Here is an 11,933-nt window from a genome sequence, read left to right as displayed (position 1 = left end):
ATGTAGCTTGTTCCTCATCCAAAATGCATTGCCCTAAGGATGTGCACAACTTGCACCAGATGTGAGACGGTCACCTGCACCATAGGCGAAACTAGAGATCTTTTAATGGGTGGTCCCAGTTTTAGCATGCTAGATATTGTGTTACCAGGGCCGAAACTAGGATATGTCACCCGATGCAACGCAGCAATTTTGCGTTCCCCCCCTTCCCGTACCTGGATTTTGTCCTTGCTCCTCCATAAGGCAGTGCATTACTCAGACGTCCCTGGTATAGTGACTTACATTATTCCATACACCATAATGCCCATTACACATTATGCCACACACTGTAATGCCTATTACCAAAGTGCCACTTACATATTTGCCCGACACCATTTTATGCCCCACAGTAATGCTTCTAATTACTTTAAAATTACCTGCTCGTTGCCATGGGGTTTCATGCTTGTTGTCAGGGGATTTAAGCTCATTGCCAGGGGGTTTCATGCTTGTTGTCAGGGGTTCCATGCTCGTTGCCATGGGGTTCCATGCTCGTTGCCATGGGGTTCCATGCTTGTTGCCATGGGGGTTTATGCTCAGCCAGGGGGGTTTGAAGGGAGAAGATGCAGCTCTCAGCATCCTCTCCCTGCAGCGCCAGCGTTCCCGGCACTTCCGGGAACGCTGTGTGCATTGCGCTCTGCTAACAGACACTAGAGATCCAGTAGGACCTCTAGCATCTGTCTCTTCCTTGGCGGCGGCCATTTTTGGATGGCCGTTTTCAGCAGAGTCCATGCGGACCTCTAGTAAGGACCTCTAGCATTAGTCTCCTCTTCGGCAGCGGCCATTTTCAGATGGCAGAGTCTGCTTTTTCACGCCCAAGCAATCCCCTCCCGGTGCACGTGCACCTCTAGCCCCCCCCTAGTTGCGGCCCTGGCAGTTACTGTTTCTTGGAAAAGAAAACAATATCACACACACACTCCAGTGGCGTCTGTCCCCATGATGTTACTCTGTGTAGGGAGGGACCTTGTGTGCGCGGCGTAGCTGCGCCGCCGGAAAGTGGGCGTGGTCACTTGGGAAGGGGTGTGGCCTTCCTGCCTGAACCCCTGTGGTACAGTGTGGTGGGGGGTGGCAGAAGTACGGGTAAGCACTGTGCAGTGCCGGCTCCCTCACACTTTCAGGAGCTGAGTGCTGCATTTAATGCTACATTGCACGGGCAAGCAGATCCGTCGCCCGGAGCGCTACTGTTTCTGGAGGGCTCAGGAAACGCCCGCCTCCCTCCTAGCGCTATAGGACATATTTAAGCTCACGGGGAGGGAGCGGAGGAGGGAAAGGGCGGCAACACAGGACGGCGCTGGGCGCAGCACAGCCTAGCGCCGGCCCTGCACCTTGGTGTCACCCCTCAGCGGGTTTTTGGGGCCCCAGTCAGTTTGAAAGTCTTTTCTTACCTATATGGTAGTTTCTCTGCAACAGGGAACCTCTGAGGAATTTGAGCCTCACTGGGCAGTGTCTTCAGCCGGTATTCACTATTCATGTAGGAGATCACATTGTCTGGAAGATGCCTGTTTATGTAAAAATATAACCCATGTCATCATCATAACCAGATAATATATACTGTAGTAACAGAAGCTTTTGTGCAGGAACAATGTGAATTTCCCTGATCAAACTTCTGTGTCTCTCCAGGCACCCCAGTGTTACTCCAGAACCCCCAATGTCTCCATCCCTAGGCCTCCTGTGGTTCTCCAGGCCCCCTGTGTCTCTTTATCTCCAGGCCTCCATGTCTCTCTTTCTCCAGGCCCCCTTGTCTCTCAGCAGGACCCCCTGGGCCTCCCCATCCCCAGGACCTCCTGCATCTTTCTATCCTCAGGCCCACCTGTGGCTCTCAGCCTGCTACGTTCAGTTATCCACACGGCTCCCAGGCCGCACCAAGTAGCTTCCACGCTACCACTTCTCGCCTACGGCTCCCAGGCCGCTCCAAGTAGCTTCCACGCTACCAGCTTTTCCAAGTGGCTACCCAGCTACCAGCTTCTCCACACGGCTCCCAGGCCGCACCAAGTAGCTTCCACGCTACCACCTCTCGCCCACGGCTCCCAGGCCGCTCCAAGTAGCTTCCACGCTACCACGTCTACCCACGGCTTTCCAAGCCACAACAAGTAGCTTCCACGCTACCATCCGTCTGCAAGCTCATCTACTGGTACCCCGACCAGCTCAGTCTGCCTACCTGCCGGTCCCTCCAAATTCCTTCTGGTCTCATTCCAACCTCTCAAGTTTCCAGTTCCAGTCACTCATCACCCAAGGCAGTTCTCACTGCTACCCACTTCTTTTATTAAAAGAGCTATTCATGTCCCCCATGGTTCCAGTCCAGCCGGCCTCCAGTGTTTCCAGTTCATCACCTGATACAGGTAACCCTCGAGCACCAATTGTGACAGTGTGTATGCCCCATTAGGCTGCGGGGAAGGGGGGGATGGTTAGGGGTAGGCTGCCTAATGGAAAGTTAGAGTTATGCTGTGGGAGGTGTGGGTTTGGGGTAGGGTTAGAATACTTACCTGCTTGATTTGGGATTTCCACAATTAGGATTCCGCTGCCGGCATTATCAGCACCGAGATCGCGTACCCAACCCCTTTATCAAGGCCCTTCCGGGGGAGTGGCTCAGGCGTGTTGATGAGCGGCCACATGGCGCTGGAGCTCCGGTGTTGAAGCGGCTACGTTTTCACCAACAACCACACCTCTGGGTAAACTCCGATCCCAGCTGCAACCACTACACCATCTGTGGCCCCAGGAACCGTGACGGGGGATCTCCACCGGCATCACCAGCTGTGATAAGCTGCCACTGCTGCACCCCATCTACGCAGCCCAGCTAAAACACGCTCACATCTGGCCCATACTTAACCGTCCTTCATAGCTCTAATCTGAGGTTGTCAGGGCGCTACTGGACTGCTTCGGTGGTCTCCGTTATTCGGTCTACTGGGAGAGCCTGCTGGGAGTGTGACGGTAGCTATTTATCACCTGCAGCCAGCCAAGTTCCTCTGCTATACTGCTTTGGAGGCTGTGTTATACAGCCTTAAGTTCACTGCCATTAGGATAGTTTTGGCAGTCTGAATAACCTATCAATTTGGACTCTGAAAGGCAATATGAAGAAGAAAATACAAATAAATTAGGAGCATAAACAAGTAAAGAAGTATGAGTGCGGACTGAAGAAAAGGTACCAATATAGGGACAGTTGTACAAAAAATATACATTGAAGGAGTATGAAATAAAACAAAGTAACCATGGCTAACGTAACTAGGAAAAATAAAAGAAGTATAGCTAATTGAGAAAGTAGTAAACAAAGAGCATCTAGGTGTAAAACTATTTCCAAATTCTTCAGCTGAGCCATTACATCTAACAACACAGGGAGATTGGGTAAAAGGAATTTCCAAATAGCTGGACCTTTGTAGGATTCGGAGAGACCCACCAGCTGAAGATTATTACGACGTGACCTATTTTCTGGAATGTCCTTTTAGCCAATAAATGGAGGTAGAAAGAAAGCTCCTGTTGTTTGAGCTCAGAGATTTCATGACAGTTCGACCCTATCCGATGCTTTTTAACTGAGACCTGATGAGAGGTAGTGCGCAGGTCTTCTTTCAGTTCAGTAACAGCAGTCATGAACTTGTCAGCTTGTTGCTGGATAAATGGTCCCATAATCTCCCAGATAGCCTGGATGTCCACAGTTCCTGGTGGCTTGACTTTAATAACCCTCACGTGGTATCATACTTTTGGTCAGTTGTGTTTTTTTTTTTTTTTCTTATTTTGTTCACTATCATTATGGACTGATAGTGTTTGGCAGGTGACCTGTGCTACATTTTCCATTGTAGTAGCTAATTGACTCATATTTCCAGTGGTATTTTTGGTCTCTTATTCAGTGACGTGCGGTGAGGCCAATGGCTGGGGAGGCACACATGGAGATGGGTCTGAGTGCTGGGAGCCTGTCTCACTCCCTACTCACTGTAACCCTCCCCTCACTACACTAAGCTTCAGTGTCCTTTGATTCTCCTTCCTGCATCACTGTGTCTTCTCTAGCTGCTGCTGACTCCAATCTTTAAATACTCCAATCTTTAAACACTGCAGTGCACTTCCTGGTCACATAACACATCCAAGGTATCCATCAGTGCTCAAGGCACGCCCCCATACTCAGAGGCATGCCTCTATTAGCTCTCTTTCTGTGCAGCTTACTACCCATGCCCTAACCACCTCAGCGTAGGAAAGCAGTTTAGAGTCAGAAGGATGGTGGGGTGGAGGCAGATGATATAGTGGAAATAACTGGGGTAGTACTGGAGGTGGCTCAGGGTCCACTGTAGTCAGGGCAGGTGGTAGCTCCCTTTCTGGCATTGGGCCTTAGCTGCAGTTGGACGTGCCATAAATCCATGGAATGATGGACACCTCAGGTATTAAGAGCAGGGACATGCAGTAGGAGGAGGAAGAGCCTCCATTGTCATACTCCTGAGATTTGATAGAATAGAAAGAAGATATTGTAATCATTTTTATAGTTAACACTCACCAGCTTTGTGGAGCTCCTTGGGACTACAGGGAGATGAGAAATGAGGCAGAAACAGCTTAACCTCGCTTCTGTATAGTCAGACACTGCTTAAAGAGCTGGGTGCAGGGCCATACAACTCGGTGGGGACTTTAATTTGGTTGCACCCTTATCATTGGATAGGAAATTATCCCATTTCATACTCATTTACTTAACTGCTGTAGATTAATTGGAGCCAATCTGTTTTTCAAAGTTTTGGACCTCTAACAGTCTGCGGCTTAGCTGGTAATATTTCCTTCAATATGGTATATAGTGCTAGTACATCCCAATGCTTCATAAATATATTCTTTATTTCTTTCTCTTTTGTACTGTATGTAGTTACAAAAGGTATAATGTTGCGGCATGCGCAGAACAGTGGGTGTGGCCACATGCCACAAGGGGTGTGGCCACTGGGCGTGTCAACAGGACACACCACCGTAGGTAGACACCAGATGTTAGACAAAAGTTTGACATCGAAAAAAGGTCGACATGTAAGAAGGTCGGCAGGTACAAATGGTCGACACATGATTTTTTTTGTTTTTTTAGGGTTACGGTTAGGTTTGGGGTTAGGCACTAGAAGGGACGGTTAGGGTCAGGTACCTACCCCGATGGTTAGGGTTAGGCACCAGGAGGGAGGGTTAGGGCTAGGCACCAAGGGGATTGTTAGGGTGAAGATTAGGGCTAGAAAAAAAGTGTTGACCATTTTTGTGTCAACCTTTTGACCCTGTCGACATTCTGTGTGTCGACCTATTGGCTGTCTAATATCTGGTGTCTACCTAGACATTGTCTATCTCTTATACCACACCCGAAAGAAAGTGGGCCAAGAACACAAACTACTATATACTAAACCTGATTTATGGCTATATGTTACATAGAGGGCTACATGCTATACACAAGGCTGTATGCTGGTAATTGGGCTGTATGGCGGACATGAGTCTGTAACTGGACATGGGGCTGATTTAGCAGAGGACGCAATGCAGAAATCTTCGCAGAACGAGGAATTGTTTGCTATTGCGCATATGTGAATGCGCACATTCAATGATTGCATTGTGATTACTCTCATACATAGGAATCACCCACAAAGTGAGTGACAGGTAATCAGCATTTCTGGGATGTAACAGGGGGGGGGTGTTAGGGAAACGCAGGCGTGTCTGACCGTTTTTACGCCGTGTCATGGTCGTGCATAAATTAGCCATTGCGGTCTCCTTCGCAGCATGAGACCTCTCTGTGTGCCAGGAGAGCTGCAGTGCTTGCGGGTGGTCAGACGTGACTTACATGCTGTGTGACTGCCAAACGTTACCGATGTTTACGCTGTAAAACGTCATTGGATAGAACGTCATCAAACGGATATGAGAAGACAGCAGTGGGCGTCCCTATGCTCGGCTAAGCTTTGCAAGGCATTAACATATTATAGCAACTGCAATCCGTAAGAGTGCTCGCGCTGAACTGAGCGTTCGCAACCGGGTTGATGTTTGCCCACTGGGCATGCGCACGACAGAGCCAGCTCCGGGTCTCGCACCAAAGGGGGCGAGCTGTCGATGGTGAGTGACAGCACGCCCCGTTTGGTAGGCAGGCCGGGGGGGTGGCTTGCCAAACGGAGACGTTCCCAACGGAACGCTTGCCGTTTGGGGGCGGCCCCACTGACATCACCAGTGATGTCAGTGGGAGAGCTTCCGGCTCTGTTAGAGCCGAAAGCTCTCTGGGGCTTGCGGCCACGAGACCCTACCACAAGGGTCTCGTCGCAAGCCCGATGGTCGCGATGGTCTTGACCATCGCGACCATCAACCTGGCCGCTCGCTATAGCTGTGGGTGGTCACCCACAGCTATGCGAGTGGCCTGGAGGCCACTCCAAAAAAAAAAAAACGCCCTCATTCAGCGCGAGCGTCTCTGAATCAGGCCCTCACTTGTGATTGCATTAGCATCTTCTGCTGAATAGTTCTGTATACTAAATATAAGACTGTGGGGCCCATTTATCAAAGTGTATTTGAGGTATAATCAGCAGTTTTTGGAGGTTTACCTCAAATATTAAGTTCCCCCATATGTATTAAGGAGGGCCCGCAGCAGGGCCCTCCATTACCGCAGGCAGCCGCATCCCCCATAGGTATCTATGGGGGATGCAATCCTGCTAAATTTACCAACTGAAGGTGGCGTTAGCCGTTGTAGCCTATGGGCTACACCGCACATAATTAGCTGGTGGAGGGATCCGCCAGAACCGTCCCCGGCTATGACGGCTGTACACGTGCAGTCAGCGTGACTGCGCATGCACACCACCCCCTGCACTGGTCAGCAGTTCTCCAGAGACATCGCAGATACGGGCTCCTATCGGAGCCTGTGTCCATGCATGTCCCGGCCGCTATGAGCGCATTTTGCAATGCGATCATGGGCGTTACTGGCATGCCCCGATTGCGTTGCAAAAGCGATCCTTGATAAATGGGGCCTGCGTGGTGGCCATGGGAGGGTTAGACATATAAATAAGATTGCTAAGGTCCAATGTTATAAAATTCTCGGACACAGGAGCTAATGTTGGCAGGTTTACCAAGTGGATTATAAAGCCTCCAATAACACATTACACTTTCATCCACATGACGGGGAGTTTGTATTTGCCCTTCCTGATTACTACAGGATTTTAAAAATAAAGCACAAACTTTAGATTGTAACCGCTACAATGATAAGGTTTCATTCGTGTAAATATCTGTACTTCATCTTTTATTTTAATTGTACATAAATGATGTAACTTAATATACTAACTAATAATTATTATAGTAATAACACTCCAGACTGATACAGAGAAAGTCCTTCTACTTGGAAATAATGACAAGTGTAATATAGGCCACTGGTATTTGGTTGCAATACTCATAGTTTATTGTGTACATTACAAAAGCCAGTACATATATGCTTAAACTAAGTAGGTCCTGTACATGCACAATACATTATTGCACTGAAAAAAAATACATTACAAAAAGTTTAATAGTTTCAGATAAATATGAACTTTACTCATAATATGAAATAACTTAAATTGTGTATAAGAATAAACTGTGTTAAGGTGCCTACACACTAGGCGATCTGGTCACAACCCAATATCGTGTCCGATTTCTTCCCCGGCAGTCGTGGGCACGATTTAATGTTAAAAGCTATTCAAATTGGCCCACGATCTATCGTGCCTCCTAACTATTCCAGTGCATCGTGGCTGAGAATGTCAGATCTGCCCTACAGCACGGCAAGAACTGAAGATGCGATGTACGACCAGCAGGGACGCGCATCGGCATCTTGATCGTGAGTGGACACTCAAGATTAGGACATATTTTAAACGATCTGTCATTCCGATGCGTCGGAATCGGGCAGATCGTGTAAAAAATCGCCATGTGTGTAGGCACCTTTACAGTTGCTACAAAACAGCTAATGTGTATCCCTTAGTCACCACTCTCATGAGCTGGGGGCGATGTATCGAACCATGGAGAGAAATGAAGTGGAGACCATCCAATCAATTTATAATCGTCATGTTACAGGCTGTGTTTGAAAAATGAGTTGAGTCCTTTATCTCTCTCCAAGGTTTGACACATCTATGCCTGATAATGAATTGAACACAAACAACTACGGGCAGCTTCACATAAGTTTGAAGAAATAAAACTTTTAACAAAAAAAATGAAAAATCTGAGTGCACGTGTAAGTGTTTGATAGGTTGTTATGAGAGTTGCTGTGTCAGTCTTTAGGGGTATATCTACTAAAGGTTTCTATAGAAGTGGAGGTGTTGCCCACAGCAACCAGTCAGATTCTACTTATTTATCTAGCACCTTCTAGAAGATCATAGCTAGAATCTGATTGGTTGCTATGGGCAACATCTCCACTTCTAAAAACTCGCACTTTGGTAAATATACCCCTAGCTGTCATTTGTCTGGTGTGTTGCTATGGGTTACAGAACCTGTTCTGTAAGGTAACATACTGTACAGAGCATCATAAAGCATCACTTGCTGAGCTCTTCTGTAGACTAACCCTCTGCATCCTCCTTCTTGTGTCGTAGCCCCAGAAAGCTGCATATTTTCATCAGCATGAGATCTACTATTTCTTCCTCCTCTGATGCCTGTAACAAGTCCAAGAATGTGGATTAGATGTACCATAGAAAGTGAATGTGAGGCCTGCAGAAACCGTTTCATTTCTATATATCGGATTGAGAGGCAAGTAAATTATATATAAATAAAAATACCCCAAATATTGTCTATTACAAATGACACTTGCAGTCTAGTATTTGGTAGAACCACCAATTGCTGCAATAACAGCTTTAAGATAAGTGTTGACTGCACCCATTGGGCCTGATCCAGAGACAGTTGGTAATGCAGCAGCAGTCGCCCTCGCAACAGCGGTTGCGGGAATATGCAAATACTCATATCAGCCTTCCCTCTGTGCGGGTTGGTGTGATTGAGTGCGTGAGCGATGAGACACCCACTGTCAGGCTGTGTGGTTTGTGCAAAATCGATGCAACATCGGTCGCAGCATTGACACTTGCGGTAGCCTAGGGTCTACTCTACCTACTTTCCTTTAATCCAACTAAACATGGCCTCTGAAGCACTGGATTTGTAATTGAGAACGTGGTAGCATGACACTCGCATTACACGCCCGTGAAACGGCCCCTTTTTATGATCACTTTAGGTCACCTCCCAGTCTCCACCCTAAAACGCCCAGGGATCGCAAACCCCTTCTCAAGTGTTAGCTGATGCCGTACACCATTGCAATTACGGTCGGGCATTTGGGTTGGCGTGTGCGCAGTAAGGATTTCTCTGACATTTTACGCATGTACTTTAGTACTAAATGCCTCCACTGCAGGAATATGGAAACTGCCTCCATCTTTGAACCAGGCCCACTGTATAGGAGTGATCTTTGTCCATTCTTCATTGCAGATCTACTCCAGTACAGGTTGGTCGCATGACGCTTGTGGTCTGCAATTTTCACATAGTGACACAACAGATTCTCAGTTGGATTAAGATCTGGGGGTAAATTTACTAAAGGTCGTTTTGCAGCACGATTTGAGGAGTGATTTAGCACTTCTCAAATCGCATGCAGTGAAAACCATTTCTTCACTGGATTTACTAGTAGTCGATTTGTTTTGCGATTTGCAAAACAAATTCGATTTGAGTCGGTTTTGAAGAGTGATTTGCTGTTCGATTTGGCAAGTTCATGTCCAAATCGAATGGCAAATCACCCTTCAAATCCCTGACACAACGAACTGTTTCATGCTTTCACTTTCAGCATGAGCAGTTCATTGTCACACAGATACATGCAGATATCAGTGAGTGAGACGCCTGCATGTATCTGCTTGGAAAAAGTGTCTAAATAGTTAAATTTAAAAAAAAAACAGAACCAGCCCCGGACTATTGAAACCCAGTTCTGGTTGACTAAGTACAGGGAAAAAATTACGTAGGGTCTCCCTGTACTTAGTACAACCAGCACTGGGCTATGGGAAGCAGAGCTGGTTCTGGATTTACAGGAAAAAATTTGCGTAGGGTTCCCCTGTAAGATCCAGAACCAGCCCTGGACCCTTTCTAATGGGGGACTGATGCCACAGCCAGGGGAGCCCTATCACCGGGCCCCCCAGCCGCAGCATCAGCCCTGACCGTTAGTCAGCCCAGGGATCCCTGGGGAGTTGGAGACCCCTTCAAAAAAAGGGCACCCCTAGCCTGGGCTGATAGCCCGGGGCTATCCCCGCCACCCCTGGGCGGTGGGTGGCGGGTTGATTGTGACAGTGTGGTGTAAAAAGAGTTTATCCTGCGGCTCCCACCATTGACTTCAATGGAGGGAGCCGTTCATTGGCTGAGAGGCGGGGCCTGACCTCTTTCAGCCAATGAACGCACAGACACGGAGCTTCAAAGGATGAAGCCACGTCTGTGCGCTTCATTCGGGAAGGAGTAATCAGTCTGGTTAGACTGATTACTCCTTAATGCGAGGGTCTGGTTTTTGCGTTTTATAATTTTAACCCATGGATGCCTACTGGAGAAGGGGACCACTGGAGGTAAGATAGGTGAGTATTGTGTGAGGTTGTGTGTGTATGTATGTATTAAAGTTATACTTTGTAAGGTGTGTGTTTGTGTTTCTTGGGACATTTCTTTACAGGTGAACTACAAGTCCCAGTGGGCCCTAAATGCCCCGCATGCTGGTACTTGTGGTTCTCCAAGTACCAGCATGCGGGGGAGGCTTGCTGGGACCTGCAGTTCTACTGGAAAGACAATGTTTATTTATTTCCCTTTTTACACCACACTGTCACAATCAACCCACAGCCCAGGGGTGCCGGAGATAGCCCCGGGCTATCAGCCCAGGCTAGGGGTTCCCTGGAGAAGGAGACCCCTTTTTTTGAAGCGGTCTCCAACTCCCCAGGGATCCCTGGCCTGGGCTGACTGTCAGGGCTGATGCTGCGGCTGGGGGCCCGGTGATAGGGCTCCCCTGGCTATGCCATCAGTCCCCCATTAGAAAGGGTCCAGGGCTGGTTCTGGATCTTACAGGGGAACCCTATGCAAATTTTTCCCCGTAAATCCAGAACCAGCTCTGCTTCCCATAGCCCAGTGCTGGTTGTACTAAGTACAGGGAGACCCTACATCATTTTTTCGCTGTACTTAGTCAACCAGAACTGGGTTGGCATAGTCCAGGGCTGGTTGTGTTTTGGGGGGGTGACCTCACGTCAATTTTTTTCTTAATTTAACTCTTTAATTGCTTTTTGCAGTGAGATACATGCAAACATCTTACTGATGTCTGCATGCATCTGTGTGAATCCGAACTGCTCATGCTCAAATCGAAAGCATGAAGCAGGTCTATTGTATTGGGGATTTGAAGAGTGAAGTCCGATTTTGAGGACGATTTCAAATCAAATGATAGTAAATGAGGGTTTTGTGTGTTGGGCTATGTAAAAGTACCAATGTTTTTCCGATGGTCAATTTGAGGGCGATTTGAGTCCAAAGTCGATTTGAAGTCCGATTTTACATGCGACATGGCCTTTAGTAAATACTCAAAACCAAAATCGAATCCAAATCGAATTAAAAATCGCACCTCAAATCACTCAAAATGCCAAATCGACCTTTAGTAAATTTACCCCTTGACTTTGACTTGGCCACTGTAGAACATTCACATTTTTGTTGTTCAACCACGTCAGTGTTGCTCTGTGCGTGGTATCATTGTCCTGCTGGGAGGACAACCGTCTCGCAAGCTTTATTTGATTGTTGCGTTCTGCGCATGCGTATGTGATCACACTGCGACTGTAGACACTACGCAGGTCCATTGCAGAATGATTGACAGGAAGTGAGCGTTTGGAAATGATGACGGGGTGTTCGGCGAAACACAGGTGTGTCAGTGCGTTTGAATGCCGTTAGAGGGGCGTGAATAAATTATCCACTGCGATGGTGTGCTTGAGCTCCCACTGCGTGGGACGAGG

The 11,933-nt window shown here is 47.8% G+C and overlaps 1 protein-coding gene across 1 annotated transcript in view; it reads right to left on the bottom strand.

The window, feature by feature from the left end:
• Positions 1-8,349: 8,349 nt before the first annotated feature.
• Positions 8,350-11,933, bottom strand: part of LOC148474587 (polycystin-1-like protein 2) — a 92,702-nt gene continuing 89,118 nt past the window's right edge. Inside the window, 1 exon segment of the mRNA XM_088458398.1 lies at positions 8,350-8,600. Within this exon segment, the coding sequence (XP_088314524.1) occupies positions 8,508-8,600 (93 nt within the window). The 3' untranslated portion in view covers positions 8,350-8,507.

Source organism: Taudactylus pleione, unplaced genomic scaffold (genome assembly GCF_031769625.1).
Source record: "Taudactylus pleione unplaced genomic scaffold, aTauple2 ptg000828l, whole genome shotgun sequence".
Taxonomy (NCBI): domain Eukaryota; kingdom Metazoa; phylum Chordata; class Amphibia; order Anura; family Myobatrachidae; genus Taudactylus; species Taudactylus pleione.
The sequence above is the reverse complement of the archived record's forward strand: the minus strand, read 5'-3'. Positions and strand labels throughout refer to the sequence as shown.